Raw genomic sequence first — 26187 nt, 5'->3', positions numbered from 1 at the left:
AAGAATCTTTCTAATTATAGTCATATTACTAAACAGAACCCATTTTGCTTAGTAGATCACGTGATAAATGCAAAAGCAAAAATCCACTGGTAGTTTATTTGGAATTTAGGTCTTACTACCTAGAGAAATAGAGTAAACATGTGTCAGTTGAGTTTCCACACTAGACAATGCATGGCAACTTCCTGTATGATTGCTAATATAAAGCCGCCTCATTTAAAAAAAAAAAAAAAAAAAGCTTTATTGAGATTTAGGAAAGGCTGGGGAGAGGAGAGGAAAGGACCCTACAGAAGCAGAGTAGGAACATGGTTCATGCAGAGTCACCAGCTGCTCTCGGTACTTCTGGGTTTGAGAACATGGGTTTTATTCCTGATGAAATCTGACCAGCCCATCATATACGAAACTTCCAAAAGAGACAGCAGTGGAAATAGAAAAATGTAAGATCATCATTACAGAGTTAAAGGTCAAACACAGCACACCAAACTTCAGAAAGGCTGCACAGGATGATGTTTTCCCATGGGGACTGGGAGTGAGGAAGGGGGGGGCAGGGCTGAGGAATAGCAGGTCTGAGAGAAGGACAGGAAAATCACTGGGAAAATTAAAACCTTACCCTCCACCTCAACCTCTGTGCCAGTCTCAAACGAATAAGGGAAACAAGTCTTCAAGGCTCAGTGGCTTTCAAGTCATTCTTTATTCCATTTTCCTTCCTATTTCTTGAAGTCACAAATGGGACAAGACAGTATGACAAACATTTTCTCACCACCTGGTGTGGTAGGAAGGGCACATGCTTAAAAGCTGGGCAGCCCTGGACATGAAGTGACTTCAACAATTCAGCTGTCTCCATTGGCAAAGCTAATATTTTTAACTTTAGCTTTCAGAACCCTAACTTCCTAATGTATAAAGATATAAATGTTAAGATCATCCACTGACAGGAGGCTAGGGCAGGAGAATTGCTAGAACCCAGGAGGAGGAGGAGAATTGCTTGAACCCGGGAGGTGAAGGTTGCAGTGAGCTGAGATCACACCACTGCACTCCAGATCCGTCTCAGATAACGAACTAAACCAACCAACCAACCAACCAACCCACAGAACTATCAGAAGAATGGAATAAAGTGAGTGAAGACACCTGGCACACAGAGGCTCTCAATCATGCCCATTCCTTACCTGGTATTTTCTCTTAGTTTGCTTTCTTCCTATAGTGAAAACAAGGAGCTCTGCTACTAGATGATGCCAGATATACCTGAAACGATGGTTCTCTGATGCCTCATGACTTATCTGGAAAGTTTATCAGCTTACACTTAACTCCCTGCTATGACATCCAGAACAGTGTGTCATAAGTATTTAGAGGCAAATCTGAATATAGAATTTTAGATACTGTATGCCTGTTTGTTTCCAGAAACCACCAAAGAGTCCCCAAATTCTAAATATCGGTACTGAAACCAAGCCTCTGAAACCACCTCGCATTGGACACGGTGCAGTGCTCCGTCACCAGGTTTCTCAGTGTGGTTTGGGAAGAATGGAAAGTCTCAGCAGGTGGTGGATGGACAAAGACTGGAAATGTGTATTTTCCCGTCTTTGTCTACAAATTAAAAAATTACTTGGACTGCCTCCTCTTCCCCATCCCCAAAAATTACATTTCAAAAAGAACCCTAAATGGAGTAGTCTGGTAAAAAGTCAATTTCCATAGATGAAGGTTTGGCTTCTCAAACAAGTGTTGCAGCCACTGAATGGAGCCCTGTGGCTGGGGACAGGGCAACTCCACTCGTCAGGCAGTGGGAGCACACTTCCCACAAGCGAAGTCACAGGCACAGTGTCCCAAATGCCCACATCCTCATGATGGGAGTGAGGCTTCCTTTTCTCTGGCAGCACCATCAGCTTGTGCTTTCCTACTGGGTGGGCCAAGAGGGTTAGTTAGAACACGTGAGGAGGAAAACATATCCACGATGCACGCCAATAAAACAAGCACACGGAACTGCCCGTACGCCAACTCCTGGCAGTTTGGGCCTAGACACATCACACCCGTCTCTGAGGCGCAGCCACACCTCCTCTAATACCCCAACTCAGGGGTGTGGAATTATTCAGAATCTCCAGTGGTTTGTCACTGCCAAATCGAAAATGCCCAACCAAACCCACACTTCTGAATTTTCTCATTTTTTCCTCTATTCTTCCCCAACTCCAATTCTTCACTCGAGTTGACCTGGCCCATCCACCTTCTGCAGGTTGCAAGTTCTCATGTCCACACCTGTCACCACGGTTCACCACGTTTCCATGTCACCTACAACACCCTCCCCTGGTTCTGGGCCACATCAGGGTGACTCCAATTGGATTTCCCCCTAAAAGCTTAACTAGCCCTGACCACTTTCCAAAGTGATCATTACTTTCCCTTCCCTGAATTCTCAAAAACTAGTTTCCTATCATTGATCAGTATCTCTACTGTCCTCTACTTACCATTTTTATCACTTTATCAACTTTCTACACTTTATCTCTCCTAATTGGTCTGCAAGTTCCACCAAAGCAAAGACATAATGTAATGGTATTTGGTATAATCATCGCCTAAAAGGATCTTTGAGGGATTAACATGAAACTATAGGTATAAATCACTTATAGTTTAAACTACAAGTCACCGTTCTCTGAAATTCTAAAATACACATTTTATAGACTTCTGGAATTTTGGTGTCATACCATGAACAAAACTACAATGCTTTTTTTCTTCAGTGCCAGACTGTAACAGATAAGAGTTATAGAAAATACACAGGCAGGCTGCCTGGCACATAGTACTCGTAAGTATTTGTTGAATAAACAAATTCTCTACTAACACTCTAAATACTGCTGATGAGTGACATTCATCACAAAAATACTGAAGTGAGTACTCAGTCACACATGGACACACGCAGAGAGGAGTGCTAGGGCCCTGTGCCAGTGGCGGGCCACAGCCACAGGCAGCCCCGCCCGAGAAGTAAAACAACAGGCTCAACGCAGGCTACTCACCACCATGTTGTACGCATCGGGAACTTCAGTTTCAAACTGAAATTTTCCACCCTGGTAGTAACCCTCATCTATCAAAAAACACAAAACAAAACAAAAAAATCCTTTAAATTAAAAAAAAAAGGAAACAAAAAGCAAACACTCTGTTAGGATATGGCAAATACAGAGAATCAGGAGTTTAAAAACAGGCCTGCGGAGTTCCTCGGTTCCATTACCAAATGCACACACACTGGTGGAAGTCATGCCCCCGCCTGAACAGAAATGGGCTCCATGCTGTCACATGCCTGCTGTCTTCTCATGGGGCCAAGCACACCCTCAGGGAAGGGAAGGGACATCCTTCTGGGGCCATCTGCCTTGCCTCCTTGCATCCTACCATCTTCCTGGAACCTACAACCCTCTGAACACATCTCGTGCCTTAGGTGAATTCTTTATCTGCTTACTGCTGGTCTCCTCAAGAGAATGTCAATTGGAGGACACAAGACTAACAGTGACTAACAAACCCTTACTGAGCAACCACCCTCTGCTGGGCATGGTTCTAGGCCTTGGGGACACAGCAGTGAACCTGACAGAATCACTGCCTCAGTGATTGCTTGGCACAGCCTTCAGAACAGAGCAGACCTTCTGGAAATGCGGGCTAATAATAGGCACAAAGGAGGATGCCCAGGGTCTGAGCATCACTGACATTGCCATCCACATGCTGTGTACCCCCACTCCCTCTTTATCCTGCCCCCCACACCCTGTAGACCCCACAGGGTACTCATATGGTACCCAGTCAGGGGTCACTAAATGGCTGCTGGTGCCAGCACAGGGCACTCCAGCATGAATGAGCTTGAAAAGCCACTAGAAATTAAATTATTCTCGATTTCCAAATTTGACAGAATTAGCACCATTTTAAAGTTAAAATTCAACTTCTCCTAAAATATTTATCATGAACAAACCAGCAATATTAAATCTTACTTTTCTCAATTTTTTATATGAAATGAATGCATAACAGCAAGTTGTTAGCCTCAAACAAATCAACATTAAAAAAAAATTCCATTCCTTAAGAGTTGAGACTGTATCAACATTTATGTCATCTATCCGTTAAAACTGGCATTACCTGGACCCTGACATTTTTTTTCTTTGCCAATCTGATAGAAGAGAAATACTAGTTCTCTTTTATTTTACATTCTCTGATGAATACCAGTGAGGCTAAAATTTATATTATTACTGGTCATTTATGTTTTTTCTTTTAAGAACTGAATGATCAATGTTCTGAAACTCTCCTTTTATTACTGAGGTATTCATCTTTTAATTATTAATATAAAAATCTCTTAAGAAAATTAGCCTTTGCTTTTTATATGTTACAAGCAATTTTTCTTAGGCTGCTGTTTGCATTTTGATTTTGTAGTTTCTGAACACTAGTTTTCCATTTTTAAGAAGCTAATCTTTCTTTAGGGTTTCTGTCTTTGGTCTCATGCTTAAAAAAGGCTTTTCCCAATGAAGATTGTATCAATACCTTCTTATATTTTCTTTTAGTAATTTAATGGTTTCATAGATTACATGTAATCAGCTCATTCATTCATCAACTGATTACAGACTAAGGTCGTATTTTTTTTCCTAACTGGTTGCTTACTCATCCCAACGGCATTTATTATTCTAGCCTTCCTCCACTTCTTTGAGATGTGTATTTCTAAGTTTTATAAACACACTTGGATTTGTGACTGGCAGTATAAAGTCTTTGGCAAAGACACTTGTTTGGGGAAATTTTTAACGCCAGATATAAGAACTTTTCAAATAAGTGGCATCTTAGGTATAAAATACTCAAGAGTATATATCCTTGTTCGTCAAAGCATGTGTGGATGTTGGTGTCTTACACGTATTCTGATATTGACCACTGTGGCACGACACAGAAATCCAACATCCAGCTTAACGTTACAAACCATGCAGTCCGCTCTGTGACCTGTTACCACAGCTTCTGGACGCTGCTGCTGCACTGTGCTGTCCTTTTTCTTTTCCTTAGGAATGATTACTACCCACGCGAGACACCTTGGACATGGCTGTGCTCTGGCCATTCCATCCTGCCATGCTATGTTTTTTCTCTAGTTGGCTTTTCATTTCATGGATTACAGAGTTTCAACTCTATTGCCTGCCACTTTCAAATATGTTATTTGGTCTAAAATGATTATCACTTTACCTTATTCCCTCTGCTCCAGTCGAGTTCTTACTTAATAATTATTAGGATTATATCTTCTCTTAACTCATTAAAAAGTGAGAACAGACCGTTCTATTTTTTTCTCTTTCATGAAACAAATCTCTCTCAGGAAAATGATCTGCTTCTGCATCAGTACTTCTTTTTCCCTCTTTGAAGTTGCACAGCTTTGAGACCTGATCCAAAGTTGCTTATTTATTATTGAATTTGCCCAGAAATTCCACAGTTCAACTTAAAAAGCAGCCTGGGAGCAGACTGGACTGTGATGAAACCCAAGAGCATCTCTTATTTACAAGGTTTCCTTCATGATGTCCCCAGCTTAAGAGTTCTGATTCACCTTCTGCACCTGGCTCTGGGAGGGCCTGGCCCAAAGTGGAGACGGTTCAGGGAAGTCCTGCTTACTTCCAGAGCTGGCAGGTAGAGGACTCACTGAGTATGTCTGTAACTACACGTGCACCGTGGCCCAGAGCACAGTATACAAGTCCAGGACGGGCCAAATATATGTTACTATTGTCCACGGCTGCTGGGGCTGAAAACATTGTACTTCTCAGACAACTAGGTTTTAAAATACAATAACGGAATGCAACTGAGGGAAGTTCCTGGCACTCAGCTCTCAATCAGCCAGCCTGGCCCCTGCCCCACTGTTACAATTACAGGAATTATCCTCCTCTTTCCTTGTGCTTTAGAGCCCACTCCCCACTACCTTTGAGGAACCATACTCCAGTGTCTTCAAGACTACTGGGAGCCCTGGGAAAACAAACTGTTTGAAGGGGTATGTCGGCACAAATCACTGTGACAGAATCCATTTCTAGATTCTAGATGGCCAACATCCACATATGCTCTGTCTGGTAACAAATCTGTGGACAACACCCTTGAGGTCAAGGAGTCATGCCAGCTCTCCATCCCACCTCCTCTTTTACAACCTTCTTCCTCCCTGCAAAAACGCCTACCTCCCATCTCTCCTTGTACTAGAATGAACTGCCTCGAGGAGTGGACATTCCTAGGGGCAAAAGTACCCATGACACACTAATAACGGTAAAGCCACCTCAAAGCAACGCATTAAGGTAGGGTCTGCGTCTCCATTTGCTTTTCCCTATCTATACCCATTTCTTCCTTTTTAAAAATTATTTATTTCTGAGACAGCGTCTCATTCCACTGCTCAGGCTGGAGTGCACAGCAGCTCACTGTAGCCTCGAACTCCAGGACTCAGGTGATCCTCCCACCTCAACCACCCACGTAGCTGGGACTACAGGTGTGCACCACCACCCAGCTAATTTTTTGTAGAGATGGGGTCTCACCATGCTGCCCAGACTGGTCTCAAACTCCTGACCACAAGTGATCTGTCCATCTTGGCCTCCCCAAAGTGTTGGGATTATAGGCATGAGCCACCACGCCTGGCCTATGCTCATTTCTGTAAAGGACAAAGCATGGTATTATAAATAGTATGTCCTGGTTCATGCTGAAGTGTCTTGGGTTCAGACACTGTGGAGTCTGATGGCATGGATGATGAAAACTTCATTTAGTAACTTCAAACCCTAAACCACTGTAAAAGCAGGCATCGCCCCTTTGAGAGCCAAGCAAAGAGGATGCCAAGAAACAACAGCCATGGTGCCTTCCTCTACCCAGGGCACCGGCTCCACGCCTCACCCATCTAACCAGGAACAGAAGCTCAGAGTGAGATGGCTGTCAGAGTCATGTTGTTAGAATGAAAATGAAGTAAGACTTTCGTCTGAGGGAAAGAGTCTGATTTCGCTGACTAGTTTGACAATTAATGTATATGGCAGATCGTTTTGATAAACTGAATGGGCTGAATCTGGAGCTCCAAGTTTTGGGTGAAAATAGGAAGAATGTAATAAGATTTTTAAAACACTACACTGGTATACATATTAGTATGCTAAAATTAATAACACTGCTGTTGGCCGGGCGTGGTGGCTCAAGCCTGTAATCCCAGCACTTTGGGAGGCTGAGACAGGCAGATCACGAGGTCAGGAGATCGAGACCATCCTGGCTAACACGGTGAAACCCCGTCTCTACTAAAAAATACAAAGAACTAGCCGGGCGAGGTGGCGGGCGCCTGTAGTCCCAGCTACTCGGGAGGCTGAGGCAGGAGAATGGCGTGAACCCGGGAAGCGGAGCTTGCAGTGAGCCGAGATCCGGCCACCGCACTCCAGCCTGGGCGACAGAGCGAGACTCCGTCTCAAAAAATAATAATAATAATAATAACACTGCTGTTTTTCTCAACTCTTCCTCAGCATTTCCAGCAAAAGCCTGCAAAGCTGCTCTGAAGTGAGGGGTGACAGATGTAACTATTCAGGGCAAAAAAGCATTCTGATGCAGCTGACAGGGATTGGTAAAGTGATTCTGGTGGACATTTCAGAAACTGAAGCAAAGGATTCCAACAACTGAGTGACAAAGTCTTCTCCAAGTCAGGTGGCTTCCAATTCTCTACTTTCAACAAAATGGAAGAAGGAACTTAATCTAATAGTCAGCGGAAAAATCATGAAAATACTTTACATGAGGACGGGCAAAGTGGCTCATGCCTGTAATCCCAGCACTTTGGGAGGCCAAGGCAGGTGGCTTGCTTGAGCTTAAGAGTTCGAGACCAGCCTGAGCAACATGGCTAAACCCCATCTCCACAAAAAAAAGAAAAATTAGCCGGGTGTGGTGGTGTGCACCTGTAGTCCCAGCTACTTGGGAAGCTGACGTGAGAGGATTGCTTGAGCCTGGAAATTTGAGGCTGCAGTGAGCCACGACTGCACCACTTCACTCCAGCCTGGGCAATAGAGTGAGACCCTGTCTCAAAAAAAAAAAAAAAAAACAACTTTATGATCTTTGGCCTTTAACTTGGAAGTCCAAAGACAAAATGGCACAGCCATAACATGACAACTTCCATCCCCATCTACTTATTTATATGAACAAGAAGTCCTGAGTGTTTATATCTATAAAGACAAAATAATGGAAGAAATCTGGTATTGGACATTTGTTTCTAGCATAAAATAATATTCATTTACCAATGCATCAATTTAATCAGGGAAAATGCTAATAGTAACCCCATCATCATTTTCAGAGATACACTGCAGGTGAAATGTTATTTTATGTTTAATTATCATCAGAATTTGCTTAAATTCATCATTCATTACACAAACAGTTGATGAGTGCCCACCATGTGCCACACACAGTTCTATGCCCTGAAGACATATCAATAAGACATAATTCCCGCCCTTATGAAGAGTACATTCTAGTGGAAGGGAGAGAAAATACATAAATTACATAACAGAAGGAGTAGAAAGTGGGGAGAGGCTGCAATTTTAAGCAGGGAGGTCAGAGAAAATGATGACTTGAAGAAGGAGAGTACTGGGGTGAAGGACACTCCACGTAGATGAAACAGGGTGGGTATGGTAAGAGGCCTAGTATGTTCCATGAACCCTGCAGAAGCCAGTGTAGTCAGAGAGTGAGGTGGGGGAAGAGGATCTGAGCCCAAAGAGGGAGCAGATGCAAAGGGTGTTGGGCCCTGCAGACCCCTGCAAGTAGCTGGCTCTGATTTAGAGTGAGATGGGGCCATGAAAGGGGTCTCAGTAGGGGAGGGACAGGAGCATATAAAGGGATCACAGAGCAGGAGCCCAGTTGTGGGTATCTGTTGTAATCATCCAGGTGAGAGATGGTAATGGTTAGGATCAGGGTGGGAGCAGGTGAAGTGGACAGATTTTGAAGGCACCAGAATTTGCTGACAGATTAGGCATGAGGGGAGGAGAGAAGGAGTCAAAGAAGATCTTTGACCTTGCAATGGAAAAGGCAGAGTTGCTACCATGAAGATAAAAGGACTGTAGAGGGCACAACTGTGTGAAGTTCAAATCAGACACATTAACTTGAGATTTCAAGTTGGCATCCCAGTGGAGGCGCTGAGTGGGCAGCTGACAGATCATTCTTGAGTGCTGGGAGAGGTTGGACAGAGAGGGCAGCTTGGGAGCCATTTGGGGTATAAAAGCATTCTGTCACAAGATAGCCAGGACACCAGGGAATTGACTATACAGGTCCAAAGACAGGATGAAGCCTTGAGGCTCCCTCACTTCGAGGGGCTGGGAGATGAGGCAAAGGATAGGCAGCCAGGACAACGGAAGAAAAACCAGAAGCAGGAGCCTGTACAAATAACAACTGCAACAATCGTTCAAAAGCAAATATTTAACACTTAAGAGTCTTAGTTACAGGAACTTTTCAAATAGTGAGTTCTGGGCCGTGCGTGGTGGCTCACGCCTATAATCCCAGCACTTCGGGAGGCCGAGGCCCGTGGATCACCAGGTCAGGGATCGAGACCATCCTGGCAAACACGGTGAAACCCTGTCTCTACTAAAAATACAAAAAATTATACAAATATTTAACACTTAAGAGTCTTAGTTACAGGAACTTTTCAAATAGTGAGTTCTGGGCCGTGCGTGGTGGCTCACGCCTATAATCCCAGCACTTCGGGAGGCCGAGGCCCGTGGATCACAAGGTCAAGAGCTCGAGACCAGCCTGGCCAACATGGTGATACTCGTCTATACTAAGAATACAAAAATTAGCCAGGCATAGTGGCGGGTACCTGTACTCCCAGCTACTCAGGAGGCTGAGGCAGGAGAATTACTTGAACCCGGGAGGCAGAGGTTGCAGTGAGCTGAGATTACATCACTGCACTCCAGCCTGGGCTATAGAGCAAGACTCTGTCTCAAAAATAATAATTAAAAAAGCTCAATCTATCTATCTACCTGTATATCTAGTTACAGAAGAGTATAAAAAATCACAAATAAAATACTTATAAGCATAAAAATGTTTACATTATGGTGCAATTCGAGGGAACAAGTGGAATGAAAACATGAGCGCTAGGAGAAAAAGTAGCAAAGGTTTTCCAGTCAGTGACGTAGAGCTTATACACATCAAAAAAAAAAAAAAAAAAAAAGTGTGATGATGGGCATATCTGTGGTGGTGGGCGTATCTGTGGTATTTAGATTCTATACTGGAAACATTTCAAAGAGTAATACAATATTTTCATTTTTATTTTTATTTTTTATTTATTTATTTTTTTTGAGACGGAGTCTCGTTCTGTCGCCCAGGCTGAAGTGCAGTGGCCGGATCTCAGCTCACTGCAAGCTCCGCCTCCCGGGTTTACACCATTCTCCTGCCTCAGCCCCCCGAGTAGCTGGGACTACAGGCACCCGCCACCTCGCCCGGCTAGTTTTTTGTATTTTTTTAGTAGAGACGGGGTTTCACCGGGTTAGCCAGGATGGTCTCGATCTCCTGACCTCGTGATCTGCCTGTCTCGGCCTCCCAAAGAGCTGGGATTACAGGCTTGAGCCACCGCGCCCGGCCCTATTTTCATTTTTATATGTCAATATTTACAGCACACTGGAAGTTACATCCTATGCAAACTTTAAACTTAAAAGGCTCTGATCCATCTCAAATCAGACTGTTGAAAGAGAAGAGACAGAGACAGACGGTGGAGAAGAGTGAGTGAGTGCGAGTGGAGGCAGGAGGCAGGAGGCAGGACAGACACGGGCACAGGGAGCAGGCAGGACTCTGGGATGTAGGGCTGCAGACAAAGACACAATGACAGCTATTATATAGAGATGCTGAGACTTAGAGGAAAACATGAACATAATGAAGCAAGAAATGGACGGTTAGGGGGAAAGCACCAAATGGAATGTCAACAGCTAGAAAATACAGTATCTGAAATGAAAAATTCACTGGATGCGCTTAACAGCAAATGAGACATTGCAGAAAAAGAAATTATCCAAAATGAGGCACAGAAAGAAAAGGGAACAAAGCCTTGTGACCCAATGGAGGTACAATTTACATGTAGAAGTAATCTATATGTAAGACATATATGATATATATATGAACTAGAGTGCCAGAAAAGGATCACAGAAAAAATATTTAAAGAAATGTTGGCCAAATTATTTCTAGATTGGATGAAGACTATAACTCACAGATCCAAAAAGCTTAATAAATCCCAAATGTGATAAAAAAGAAAAAACCACTTCAAAGCACATTATAATCAAACTACTGAAAACAGTGATAATCTTAAAAGCAGCCAGAGAATAAAATGCACATCGCATAAAGTGGAACAAAGAACCACCACTAACTTCTTCTAAGGAAAAAAATACGAAGGCAGTAGAATGACATCCTTAAAATGCTGAAACTGTCAACTTAAGAATTCAACCTTCAGCAACACTGACAGAATTCGTCACAAGCAAATCTGCACTACAGAAAAATCTTCAAGGATGTTCTTTAGGCAGAAGGAAAATAACAGAGAGAGAAACCTAGATCTACAAAAGGGAATGAGGGTCATAAATGTTAAGTATGTGGAGACATATATTTTTAAAATAGACTGTGTAAAGCACAGATAATATATTCTGGGTTACAATATACGTAAAAGTGAAACAAATGAGAGCTATAGAATAAAGGTTGGACTGGGAAATGGAAACACACTACTGTTTGTCTAAGCTTCCATCTTAAACATCAGAAAAAGAGCAAATTAAACCGGAAATAAAGAGGAGGCAAATAACAAAGACATGAACAAAATTCAAAAAGTAACAGAGCAAAATCAATGAAACTAAAAGTAGGTTCTTTGCAACGATAAAAAAGACAAAAATTACAATATCAGTAATTAAAGATACAACACAGACTCTACAGAACTTAAAAGGATAAGATGATACTAAGAACATTATATCAATAAATTAAAAAATGCAGAGGATATGAGCAAATCCCTTGAAGGACACAGATTAGTGAAATCCACTCAAGAATAACCTAGGCAGCCCTATATCTATTAGAAATGTGTTTATACTTAAAATCTTGCCACAACAAAACAAAATTCCAGAGACAAGTGGCTTCACTGGTGAATCCTACCACTGAATAAAGAATTAACAGGCCAGGCACAGTGGTTCACACCTGTAATTCCAGCACTTTGGGAGGATCGCTTGAGCCCAAAGGTTCAAGACCAGCCTGGGCAACATAGTGAGACCTCCGTCTCTACAAAAAATAATTAGCTGGGCATGGTAGTGCATCTGCCCACTACAGATGGTGGGCATCTGTAGTCCCAGTTACCTGGGAGCCTGAGGCGGGAGGACTGCTTGAGCCCAAGAGGTTGAGGTGGCAGTGAAGCATGATCATGCCACTGCAATTCAGCCTGGGCAAGAGAGTAAGACCTTGTCTAAAAAAAAAATTAATCAACTAATTAATACTAATTCTACACAAGCTCTTCCAGAGACTAGAACACCTCCCCATTCAAAGACCAGAATACATTACCTTGACACCAAAATTAGGCAACTCATTATAAAAAAAAATTACAAATATCCCTCACAGACAGGTAAGAATTTGTAAAAATTCTTAATAAAATACTAATATATCAAACTGAGCAATATATGAAACCATTAACACATAATACATGATGAATTATGGTTTATCTCACAAATGCAGCTTTGGTTCAACATTTGAAAAATAATCTATCAATGTAATTTACCTTATCAACAGATCAAAATAAAAAAACCATTATGATCACCTCAGTAGATGCAGAAAAAGCATTTGACAAATTAAGCATCCATTCATTATTGACCATTTTTGGTTTGGGGCAAAAAAAGCATCCACTCATGATTTAAAAAAATACATATATATACACACATATATATATGCAAACAAGAAGTAGAAAAGAACTTCTCAACCTGATAAAGGGCATCTGCAAAAACCCTATAGCAAGGCCAGACTCAGTGGCTCATGCCTGTAATTCCAGTACTTTGGGAGACCAAGGCAGGCAGATTACCTGAGGTCAGAAGTTCAAGACCAGCCTGGCCAACATGGTGAAATGCCATATCTACTAAAAATATAAAAATTAGCTGGGCATGGTGGTGGGCACCTGTAGTCCCAGCTACTCAGGAAGCTGAGGCACACGAATCGCCTGAATCCGGGAGGCAGAGGATGCAGTGAGCGCAATCACACCACTGCACTCCAGCCTGGGCGACAGAGCAAGACTCTATCTCAAAAAAACAAACAAAACCTCTACAGCAAACCATACACGTAATGATGAAAGACTGATAACATCCCCCTAAGATCAGAAACAAGCCGGCTGGGTGCAATGGGTCACGCCTGTAATCCCAGCACTTTGGGAGGCAGAGGCGGGCGGATCACCAGAGGCTGGGAGTTCGAGACCAGCCTGACCAACATGGTGAAACCTCATCTCTACTAAAAATACAAAAATTAGCTGGTTGTGGTGGTGCATGCCTGTAATCCCAGCTACTCGCAGGAGAATTGCTTCAACCTGGGAGGCGGAGGTTGTGGTGACCCGAGATCGCGCCATTGTACTCCAGCCTGGCAACAAGAGCGAAACTCTTTCTCAGGGAAAAAAAAAAAGGAACAAGCCAAGGATGTCCCTCTCACCACTTCTATACATGATTGTACTGGAAGTCTTAGACAAGAAAACAAGGCAAGAAGAGGAAACAGAAGGATACAGACTGAAAGGGAGAGATAAAATTGTCTTTATGCACAGATGGCATGATAGTTTACATAGAAAAGTCTACAGAATCCACAATACAACTACTACCATGAAAAGCAGGTTTGTCAAGATTGTAGGACACAAGGTCACTATACGAAAATCAGCTGTATTTGTATGTACTAGCAACAGAAAACTCAAAATAGATATATAAACCACATTCATGGATTAGAAGATGTGATAATTAAGATGACAATTATATGGTTTGGACGTATGTCCCCTCCAAATCTCATGTTGAAATGTGATGCCCAATGTTTGAGGTGGGGCCCGGTGGGAGGTGTCTGGGTGATGGGGGCAGATCCTTTATGAATGGCTCAGTGCCATGGTAATTAGTGAGTTCTTACTGTTAGTTCATGCAAGAGTTGGTTGTTTAAAAGCGTCTGCATCTCTTTTGCTCCCTCTCTCACCATGTGACAAGCTAGCTCCACTTTGCCTTCCACTAGGATTATAAGCTTCCCGATGCCCTCACTAGCGACGGATGCCAGCACCATACTTCCTACACAGCCATAAGCCAAAATTAGCCTCTTTTCTTTACAAATTACCTGGCCTCAGGTATTTCTTTATAGCAATGCAAATAAACGAACACAGCAATTCTCCCCAAATTGATTTACATTAGAGTCAATGTAGTCCTAATTAAAATCTCAGCAGGTTTTTTGCCAAATTTGACAGGCTGATTCTAAAGTGTATGTAGAAAAGTAAAGGAACAAAAAAATCACCAAAATAATTTTGAAAAAGTAGAAAAATGCTGAAGGAGTCAGAGGTCACATGATGGGATTTCAAGACTTACTATAAAGCCATAATAATCAAGCAGCGGTATTTGTACAAGTGTAGACATACAGAACAATGGAATGGAACAGAGTCCAGAAATAGACCCACACACATATAGTCATGTAATGTCAACAAAGGTGCCAAGGTAAGCCAATGAGAAAAATCTTCTTCAACAAATGGTGCTAGAAATGGACAATGCAAAAAGAGATAGCAAAATAACAGAAACTACACTCTCTTCTTGTATAATATGTGAAAATTAACTCAAACTGGATCACACACCTAACTAAAACCTAGAGCTATAAAACCACTGCTTTAAAAAAAATAAAGCCAGGCATGGTGGCTCCTGCCTGTAATCCCAGAACTTTGGGAGGCCAAAGTGGGCTGATCACTTGAGCCCCGGCGTTCAAGACTAGCTTGCGCAACATGGCGAAACCCCGTCTCTACAAAAAATAAAAAAATCAGCCAGGTGTGGTAGCATGTTCCCGTGTACCCAGCTACCTCAGGAGGCTGAGGTGGAAGGATAACTTGAGCCCAGGAGGTGGAGGTTACAGTGAGCCATGATCGTGCCACTGTATTCCAGCTGGGGCAACAGAGCAAGACCCTGTCTCAAAAAAATAAAATAATTTTAACAATAAGAGAAAATCTTCGTATTTCTTAGACAAAGATTTCTTAGGACACAACAAACACAAACTATTCTTACCAGTTTTGCATTGCTGCTATAATAAATTTTCACAAACTCTATGCCTTGAACAATACAAATTTATTATCTTCTGGAGGCCAGAATACCAAAATGGGTCCCACTGGGCTAAGATCATGACGTTGGCAAGGGGGCACTCCTTTCTGGATGCCCCAGAAAAGGCTGTCTCCTTGCACTACCAGCAGTCAGAAGCTGCCCACAACCAGGGGTCATGGGCCCTTCCTCCATCTCCAGAGGCAGCAGTGGCAGGTGAGTCTTTCTGCCAGTGCATCACCTCACCTGCTTCCTGCTTCCATTGTCACATCACCTTCTCTGACTCTAACTGCTTCTCTCTCCCTTTCCACTTTAAGGATCCCTGTAATTACATTGGGTCCACCTAGAAACTCCAGGACAATCTCCCTGCCTTAAGATCAGATGACTAGCAACCTTAATTTATCTGTAACTCTAATTCCCTTTTGCCATGTAACATAACATATTCAACAGGTTCCAGGAATTAAGACATAGACATCTTTTAGGGCCATTATTCTGCCTACAACATTACCACAAAGAAAAAAATCATAAGTTGGATATCCCCAAATGAATTTAAAATACATGGTCTTTAAAAGACAGTATTAAGGAAATAAAGATGAGCCATAGACTAGGAGAAAACATTTAGAAAACACATCTGATAAAAGACATATCTAGGGTAAAGAACTCTTAAAATTCCACAATAAGAAAAAAAACCTTATTTTTTTTTAAATGAGCAAAACAGTTGAGCAGATGCATCTCCAAAAAAGAGATAGTCATTAAGAATATGCAAACTAATACCACAATTAAATACCACTATGTAACCATTACCATGAGTAAAGTTTTTTAAACTAAATGCTGGTGAAAATACAGAGCAATTAGAATTCTCATACAGTGCTGGTGGGAATGCAAAATAGTACAGCTACTTGGAAAAAACAATTTTGTAGTTTCTTATAACTTAAGAAAACTGAGAGCAACTCAAATGCCTGCCATTTGATAAATGGATCATCAAACTGTGGTACATCCATACAACTGAAATAACAATACATGCAACAACACGGATGAATGTCAAAAGCATTACGCTAAGTGGGAGAAGCCACATACAAAATGTTGCATACTGTTTGGGTTCATCTAAATAATATCCTGGTAAAGGGAAAACTATAGGGAAAGAAATCAGGTTGATGACTGCCAGGGGCTGGGGATGGAGAGGGGATCTACAAAGGGGGTCGAGGGAACTTTTTGAGGTGATGGAAACTTCCTGTATCTTAATTGCAGTGGTGGTTATGTGACTGAGTAGGTCTGTCAAAAGGCAGAGAGCTGTCTACCTAAGAATGGTAAACTTACTGTATGTAAATTATAGCTCACTAAACATGATTCTTAAAAAAGATAAAAAGCCTGTGCCACATAAAAGACACCATCAGGTGGAACAGGAACCTTAAAGAGTGGTGGTAATTTTTTAAATGCCAAAAACCTTAAGATTTAAATACTATGTCATTTTTGGAGATTTTATACACACTATATACATTTTTACTGGAGACCACCAGAATCTATTTTTGCCCATGGAAGCGAATGGTTTTTACAACAATTCCTGTCATACTCGCTTCAGGAAGCTTGAGCATCCCATGAGAGAATATGACTTGGAGTTACGTTTAAGGCAGGGGACAGACCAGCATGAGAACAGATCAGGTGTCCCTGTATCAGATGATGAGGTGGCCTACTCAGTAGGCACAGTAAGCAAAGAAGCATCACATCAGCCAAATTCTTGGAAGGGGCAAGGAGAGAGCAGTGAATGTTTTCCTGATGAAAGTCAAGAGAATGCTTTGGCAGATAACTGACATTTTAAAAGCTCACGTCACATTTCTATTCTACATCACAAGAAAATTGGCATCTGTATTTTTAAGATTATTTGAAAGAAAAGATTCCACACACACACACAAAAAAACACCTGTGCTTCTTTCAACTTTATCCCCCTTATAATGGTTATTTCCATACTAAAACTAAAAATCAAGCTAGAAAGAACCAGGGATGAGAGTATAAATTTTATGTGTCTGAAACCTTTACATATTAACAATAAACTACATGTAAACTACTACATGGTCAGGATGTTGGTCGAGGCAATAGGACTGCTCCAGTGCTCTGCTCCATTTCCTTATCTTCTTACATGTCTATGACTATTTAAATGTTGTTCCAAAATATTCATGTGTCAGCCAGGCATGGTGGCTGATGCCTTTAATTCCGGCACATTGGGAAGCCAAGGCAGATGGATCACTTGAGGTCAGGAGTTCGAGATCAGCCTGGCCAACAGGGGAAACCCTGTCTCTACTAAAAATAAAAAAATAAATAAAATAAAAATTAGCCGGGCGTGGTGGTACACACATGTAATCCCAGCTACTCAAGAGGCTGAGGCAGAAGAATCGCTTGAACCTAGGAGGCAGAGATTGTAGTGAGTCAAGATCATGCCACTCCACTCCAGCCTGGGTGATGGAGTGAGATTCCGTCTCAAACAATAAAAACAAAATGTTCATGCGTGGAACCAACTCGGGTTTCAGGTTCACCAACTGTAATTCTTTGCTTAAAGATTGGGATATTCCGGTTGGGTGCGGTGGCTCATGCCTATAATCCCAGCACTTTGGGAGGCTGAGGCAGGCAGATCACCAGAGGTCTGGAGTTTGAGACCAGCCTGGCCAACATGGTGAAACCTCATCTCTACTAAAAATATAAAAATTAGCTGGGTGTGGTGGCACATGCCCATAATCCCAGCTACTCGGAAGCCTGAGGCAGGAGAATCACTTGAACCTGGGAGGCAGAGGTTGCAGTGAGCTGAGATTATGCCACTGTACTCCAGCCTGGGCAACAGAGCGAGACTCTGTCTCAAAAAAAAAAAAAAAAAAAAAAATTGGATATTCCTTTATTACACATTCAGAAACTTCTCCTTCCATAGCTCCAAAGCTCTGAAACAAACCAAAAGTGATGGGGATAGCAGATAAATCCATTAAATGTTTATGACTTAATGTAAGCTGCACATTTACTATCATGTATCAGGGAGTTTTTATAAATTAAATTTTCAAAATAAGAAAACATCAAAATCTAATGACATACACTCTAAAACAAATTTAGAAAAATACATACATAACTACATAAGATTTATAATCTAGCTATAGAAGTCTCTAATTAGAATTTTTTCTATACGTAATATCAATAAAAACCCTTTAAAAAAACACCACATATCTGATAAAGGATTCATATCAAGGTATAAAAGGAAAGCTGACAACTTAATAAGACAATCAGGCCGGGCGTGGTGGCTCACGCGTGTAATCCCAGCACTTTGGGAAGCTGAGGCGGGCAGATCACCTGAGGTCGGGAGTTCGAGACCTGCCTGATCAACATGGAGAAACCCTGTCTCTACTAAAAATACAAAATTAGCCAGGCATGGTGGCGCATGCCTGTAATCCCAGTTACTCAGGAGGCTGAGGCAGGAGAATCACTTGAACCAGGAGGCAGAGGTTGCAGTGAGCTGAGATTGAGTCACTGCACTCCAGCCTGGGCAACGAGAGTGAAACTCGATCTTGAAAAAAAAAAAGACAATCATATTTTTAAGTGGGCAAAATATTTGAAGACTCACTTGAACAAAGAAGATACACAGATAGCAAACAAGCAAACAATAAGATCACCATCACTGGTTATTAGGGAAATGCAAGTTAAAGTTATAATGAGATATACACCTACTAGAATGGCTAAAATTGAAAAGAATGACAATACCAGTTGTTGGTAAGAATATAGAGTAACTGGAATTCTCATTCATTGCTAGTAGGAATGTAAAACTTTGCAAAACTTAATGGTGGTGGTTTTATAAAGTTAAACTTACTCTTACCACATGGCCCAGTAACTCAACTGCTTTGTATTTATCCAGAAGAAATAAAAACATACTGGCAAATGAGGACCTGCACATACTTTAACAGCTTCATGTATAATAATAGTCCCAAAGTGGAAACAACACAAAGGTTCATCCACTGGTGAATGGGTAAATAAACTGGTATGCGTTCATACAACAGAATACAACTCATCAATACAAAATACAGAATACTGATTAACAACATGGGTGAAACTCAAAAACATGACACTAAGTAAAAGAATATAACCTATATCTCAATCAACATTACTTTTGAAAACACTAAAATAGATATATACACACCAATGATCTAGGTTCTACTTTAAGAAGCTAGAAAAAGTAAAGTAAAACCAAAGCATTAGGAAGGAAATAACAAAGAGTGGAAATAAACGAAATGGGTAAACAATTGAGAAAAAGTCAGTTCTTTGCAAAAACCAACTGCATAAACCTTTAGCTAACACAATCAAGAAAAATGAGAAGCCACAAATTATTGTATCAGTAATGAAAAAGGAGACATCAATGTAAGTCTTACAGATATTAGTAGACTAGTAAGAATATTCTGGGCTGGGCACGGTGGCTCACACTTGCAATCCCAGCACTTTGGGAGGCCAAGGTGGGTGGATCACAAGGTCAGGAGATTGAGACCAGCCTGGCCAACATGGTGAAACCTTTTTCTGCTAAAAATACAAAAATTAGCTAGGTGTAGTGGTGTGTGCCTGTAATCCCAGCTACTCAGGAGGCTGAGGCAGGAGAATCGCTTGAACCTGGGAGGTGGAGGTTGCAGTGAGCTGAGATCGCGCTCCTGTACTCCAGCCTAGGTGACAGAGCGAGACTCCATTTCAAAAAAAAAAAAAAAAGAATAACATCAAAATACTTACACTATGAATTTCCAAATAAGTACTATATAAAGCTACGACAATTAAAACAGTGTGGTACGGGCCTAAGGGTAAACACAGATCAATGGAACAGAATCAAGTCCAAAAAGCAGAACTACACATATACAGTCAATGCTTTTTGGTCAAGGTATCAAGGTAATTCGATGAAGAAAGGAAAGTCCTTTCATTGAAACAGTTGGATATCTATATACATAAAGTAAATCTCAACCTCTGTCTTACTCCATACACAAAAATCAACTCAAGATGGATGATGGACCTTAACATAAAACCTACAATCATAAAGCTTCTAGGAAAAAAACATAGGAGCATATATTTATAAGCTTTGGGTAAGCAAAAATTTCTTGGACAGGACATAAAAGGCACAAACTATTTAAAAAATTGATAAACTGCATATCATAAAAATGAAAATTTCAGCCAGAAGTGGTGGCTCACGCCAGTAATCTCAGCACTTTGGGGGCCAGAGTGGATGGATTACTTGAGGCCAAGAGTTTGAGACGATCCTGGCCAACAGAGCAAAACCCTGTCTCTACTAAAATTACAAAAATTAGCTGGGTGTGGTGGTGCACACCTGTAACCCCAGCTACTCAGGAAGCTGAGGCATGAGAATCACTAGAATCCAGGAGGCAGAGGTCTCAGTCAGGTGAAGTTGCACCACTGCACTCCAGCCTGGGTGACAGAGCAAGACTCTGTCTCAAAAAAAAAAAAAAAAAATTCCTCCTCAACAAAAGACAGCATTTTTAAAAATGAGCAGAGAAGTCACAGAATGGGAGAAAATATTCACAGCTCGTGCATCTGACAAAGGACTTGTATTCAGACCACAGCATAAAATAAAAAGTGTTTTTAGGGCAAAAGACTGGGGCACTTCAGAAAGGACGATGTATAAATGGCTGGTAAATACATGAAAAGATACTCTACATCATCTGTCACTGGGAAATGCAAATAAAAACCCCAATGATATACCACTTCACACCCAAATGTTGATACATATGTAGAACAATGGAAAATTCTCATACAGTGCTGGTCAGGGTATGGCATAGCCACAGTGGAAAGTTTCTTAAAGAGTTAAACATGTTATCTTTCCTATGACTCAGAAATTCCACTCTTGGGTAGAATTAAAGAGAAAGGAAAACAAAGAACATGAAAAGCTTGTTAAAAAAAAAAGCTCACAGCAGTCAAACCTCATTGCTTTTGGTTTACTAATATTAGCCAAAAACTAGAAACTACTCAAATGTCTATCACTAGGAAGATAAATTATGGCATATTCATTAAAATTCCATAAAAGGGGAATAAAATGATTCATACGTGTAAATTTAAAACTATGTTAAGTGAAAGAAGTCAGAGACAAAGAGTACATATATAGCATTCCATTTACATATAAAAAATTCAAGAATAAGCAAAACTAATCTATGGAAACAAAAATCAGAAAGTAATTTTGGATGGTGGTGTAGGGGGCAAGGAACTGGCTACAAAGAGGCAGAAGGAAACTTTGGGAATGATGGAAATGTTTTTCATATTTATTGGGGTTATGGTTACATATGTGTATACATTTTCCAAATGTAAGCTATACATTTCAAATTAGTACATTTTATTGTTTATACTTTTACTTCACTAAAACTGATTTTAAAAATTTAAATTTAAGGCTGGGCGTGGTGGCTCACACCTGTAATCCCAGCACTTTGGGCGACTGAGGCGGGTGGGGATCACAAGGTCAGGAGATCGAGACCATCCTGGCTAACACGGTGAAACCCCGTCTCTACTAAAAATACAAAAAATTAGCCAGGCGTGGTGGCGGGCGCCTGTTGTCTCAGTTACTCAGGAGGCTGAGGCAGGAGAATGGCATGAACCCAGGAGGCAGAGCTTTCAGTGAGCCGAGATCGCACCGCTGCACTCCAGCCTGGGCAACAGAGTGAGACTCCCTCTCAAAAACAAAAAAAATTTAAATTTAAATTTAAAAAATTGTCATTGTTATTTAAACCCATGTTCTCTTCAGTCTAAAACCATCACCACCATCACAGCAAGGCAGGTTAAGGTGACCTCCATCAACATGTCAGCCAGGCCACTCACTGAACAGGTCCAGTTTTTCAAAGTGTCCCACTAACTTCACAGAAGACTCCATGGGATATTTCAGGCTATCTTTTAAGTTTTTGTTTTGTTTCACTTCACTTATTACTACTTTTTCTTGTTTTGTGAGATGATGTGGACACTTTTTTTCTAAATTCGGTCCCTTTCTTTTCCCCATCACCAAATTACATTTCCATGTTTGTCTCTAAAGAGTGTATATTTATTCCCAAGCATGAGCAACCATTCCAAAAACAAACAAAACTATGAAAATGTTGGCAAATGTGAACAGGAGCCAGATAAAGAGGTGTGAGCTGAAAACGCAGATGCAATTCTTCCACTCTTGACCATTCTAACCCCCAGATCATAGATACTAGTGAGTTTTCAGCCTTAGCCCCAGGATTACTGGCTACAAATAAGTTCATTTCAAAATTTTTATTTCATATATTGTTAAAACTTCACAACTTAGACATATCACTGTAATTTGTTTTCAATATGAAGAGGAGCATGATTCCAAAAAACTTTTTAAAAACCATGATATGTGGCAAGTTTTTAGGGTTGGCATATCTTGGCTACACTTCTCTTAATAATTAAAGAGCAGGCATCACCACAGCTTTCTAACTCACAGACATCACAAAATAGGGCATATACACAGTATCTAAAAAGCATGCTGTGCACAGCTCAATGTTAATGTCCCTGAAGTACACTTATTAAAAATATGAATGTTCAGGCATTAAGTATTTACAGGTACCAAGACACAAGTTACTTTTTATTTGTTATTTATTTATTTATTTTGAGACAGCTCTGTCGCCCAGGCTAGAGTGCACTGGGCTGATCTCAGTTCACTGCAACCTCCACCTCCTGGGTTCAAGCGATTCTCCTGTCTCAGCCTCCTGAGTAGCTGGGATCACAGGCATGAGCGACCACCACGCCGGGCTAATTTTTTGTATGTTTAGTAGAAACAAGGTTTCACCATATTGGCCAGGCTGGTCTCGAACTCCTGACCTCAAGTGATCCACCCACCTGAGCCTCCCAAAGTGCTGGAATTACAGGCATTAGCCACCGTGCCCAGCCACAAGTTACTTTTTAATCTGATGGAACAGTGAATAGAAAAATTAACAATTATGCTCCATTTTCAAGGACAATTATAAGACCAACATCAAAGATGCTATCATATATATAATCTCGATAATCACAACATTAATGTAATTCAGTAAAAAATTTCAGTTAAAAAATAAGGGGGGCTGGGTGCACTGGCTCACACCTGTAATCCCAGCACTTTGAGAGGCTGAGGAAGACAGATCACCTGAGGTTAGGAGTTTGAGACCAGCCTGGCCAACAGAGTGAAATTCCATCTTTACTAAAAATACAAAAATTAGCTGGGCCTAGTGGTGCATGCCTGTAATCCCAGCTACTTGGGAGGCTGAGGCAGGAGAATCACTTGAATCGGGAAGGCGAAGGTTGCAGTGAGCTGAGATCGCGCCACAGCACTCCAGCCTGGGTGGCAGAGTGAGACTCCGTCTCAGAAAACAAAAAAGAAAAAAAGGCGGAGGAGAGGTGGGGAAGAAACATTTATCCAGCAGTTAGACCTGCCAGAAACCCAGTCATGTGACAGTAAAGAGCCTGGAAAAATCAACAAACATCTTTGAGTGGCCAAGGACCACAAAGCCCATGCTTGGGATGGGCAGAGCCACAGAATCCCTGATAGCCATTGAAAATGCCCTAGAAAGGCAGATGAAAGAAAATATTTTACTATTAACACACAAGTCTGAAATTAGTAAACAGAGAACCAATCTTAATCACTATAATAATTTCTGAGAATACTCCACATTACTTAACAGAATAGTAAATGATGTCCATAACAGTGACCCTGAGTCACCAAGAAAGCATTAGAGTGTGCTCAATACGTCTCGTCAAAAGCAGCACAATATGCAATGTGTAGCCAAAGGCAGCCAAAGGATCGTGAGAGTTTTCACCATTTCACAGTTTAAAGTCCTTCACTACATTTATCTATAGATATCAGGCATGTGGAACACTGCGCTTTCTAATGATGGTGTTCTATTTGGCATAAAGTACGGCTAACAGAAAAAACAAGAAAGAAAAGAAAAAAAAAAAATATATATATATATATAATGATGATGTTCTAGTTTTAACTACTATACCCAAGTACTCTCCTTATCTTAATCAGTATCAGATTGATTTACACTTCCAGAGCCCCTTGTAGAACCATCACATAGATAAAATGGAATTTTTTAAAGTTTTCTTTTTTTTTTTTGGAGACGGAGTCTCGCTCTGTCGCCCAGGCTGGAGTGCAGTGGCCGGATCTCAGCTCACTGCAAGCTCCGCCTCCCGGGTTTACGCCATTCTCCTGCCTCAGCCTCCCGAGTAGCTGGGACTACAGGCGCCCGCCACTACGCCCGGCTAATTTTTTGTATTTTTTAGTAGAGACGAGGTTTCACCGTGTTAGCCAGGATGGTCTCGATCTCCTGACCTCGTGATCCGCCCGTCTCGGCCTCCCAAAGTGCTGGGATTACAGGCTTGAGCCACCGCGCCTGGCCTAAAGTTTTCAAGCGTATTTTGAAACCAGGATTTCTTGTGCTATTATTATCAAACATCTTCCACAGAAAAAGCCCATCCTACCCACAGAGAGACAAGGCCAGGACTTATTAGTGGGTTCATTGCCACCTACCAAAATCCTGTATTCTTTTCCACATTTTAATTTAATTTCCACATTTTAATTAACTAGTGACTAATAATTCTCAGTTTCTCACTACCTTTCCATATCCCAAATAAAATAATACCCTATATTTCCACCACCAAACATCCTTCCCTCTTGTTAATTCCCCACAGCAGCATCGACTGGTTGCCACTCACTGTCCAACACAAACACCAGTGGATTGTGAAGTGTGGAAATCTGCAGCTCTTGGAGCTGCATTGTAACTAGAAAATATACAAGTCCTCCTCTTGCTGTCTACTTTAACCAAGAAGAAACATGTTGCCATGCTGGGGCAGCTTAGGGATTAGACACTTATCAGTCTTTCTGAGGTCAGCTGGTAATCTTCTTTCTGTCTGCTTCTGTGTGCCAGACCCTGGGCTTAAGTGCTTTACCCACACTATCTGTTTAATCCTCACAACTGTCCTATGAGATAGGTCCTATTTGACCCCACTTTGTAGATAGGCAGGCTGTGGCTAAAAGGTCAAGCAACTTAACCAAGGTCACACTATTCCTATGTGGGGGAAAAGGATTGGAACCCACTTACAACTTCAAAGCCCACACTCTTCACTATACACCAACTGCTTCAGCTGTCATTAACTTTAGTTACATTTATACATCATTGAGAGTGTACACTGAATGCCTCAAATTCACTTTACTATGCTTTATTTCATTCACTATGAAGTATGTATCTTATCTTCATATGAAATTGTTATTAATGTGTTAATTTTTTAAAAGCTAGAGGACAAACGAAGGCAAAGAATACAGGTTTGGGCAGCCTTTATAATTTGCTGTTTGAAATAACTTTAATACTTAAGTATGTAAGAATGTTACCTGGGGTTACTGTTAGCTGAAAACAATGAAGCTTGTTTGGATCAGGAAAATGCACTTTACATGTACCTGCAAAAGAAACAGCACATCAGGAAGGCCTGGCAGTGAGCAACAGTCCATATGATGAGGCTAACTTTTGAACACATGTAAAGTTAGCGGTGCTAGAGGGATTTGTATGGTTTATGGAAAGCTGGTAGATCTCCCTCCCTATTTGTCTGATAATAACTGTGCCAATAAAATTGCAAACCAGTGGTTTTTGTCATGTGTTTTTCTCCTTAGTCTTTTACTAGTTAATCCCAAATAGAGATGTTTTCCTTCGACCTTTAAGTGGTCACTAAACCATTTATTTCAAAAGAATTACGCTACTGTACTTTGACAAGAAGAAACCATATCTCAGGGAGATTAATATATGCAGGCAAAGGCTAACTAAACACGAAAAAACCAGGAAGGAGCCCACGTCAACTCTGTTCCCCTGGCACCACAGACATTCAGTCACCATGGTAAATGGAAGTTCTTTATAAAGAAGGGTGCTGGCTGGGCGTGGTGGCTTATGCCTGTAATCCCAGCTACTTGGGAGGCTGAGGCAGGAGAACCACTTGAATGGGGGAGACGGAGGTTGCAGTGAGCAGAGATCGCGCCATTGCA

General features: G+C 41.3%; 1 protein-coding gene across 6 annotated transcripts in view; it reads right to left on the bottom strand.

The window, feature by feature from the left end:
• Nucleotides 1–26187, bottom strand: part of UBE2F (ubiquitin-conjugating enzyme E2F (putative)) — an 80464-nt gene that overhangs the window by 22268 nt on the left and 32009 nt on the right. For 4 of the 6 annotated variants that reach the window (XM_011980305.1, XM_011980307.1, XM_011980308.1 and 1 more), the window contains 2 exons: nt 25546–25611; nt 2985–3052 (listed from right to left, as the gene is read on the bottom strand). In XM_011980305.1, the coding sequence (XP_011835695.1) occupies nt 2985–3052; nt 25546–25611 (134 nt within the window). The remainder of the gene's footprint in view (nt 1–2984; nt 3053–25545; nt 25612–26187) is intronic. The other 2 variants (XR_001006110.1, XM_011980311.1) reach the window with 2 other exon arrangements.

Source organism: Mandrillus leucophaeus, unplaced genomic scaffold (assembly GCF_000951045.1).
Source record: "Mandrillus leucophaeus isolate KB7577 unplaced genomic scaffold, Mleu.le_1.0 Scaffold21, whole genome shotgun sequence".
Taxonomy (NCBI): Eukaryota; Metazoa; Chordata; class Mammalia; order Primates; family Cercopithecidae; genus Mandrillus; species Mandrillus leucophaeus.
Note: the sequence above shows the minus strand (reverse complement) of the source record. Positions and strands in the feature narration are given on the sequence as shown.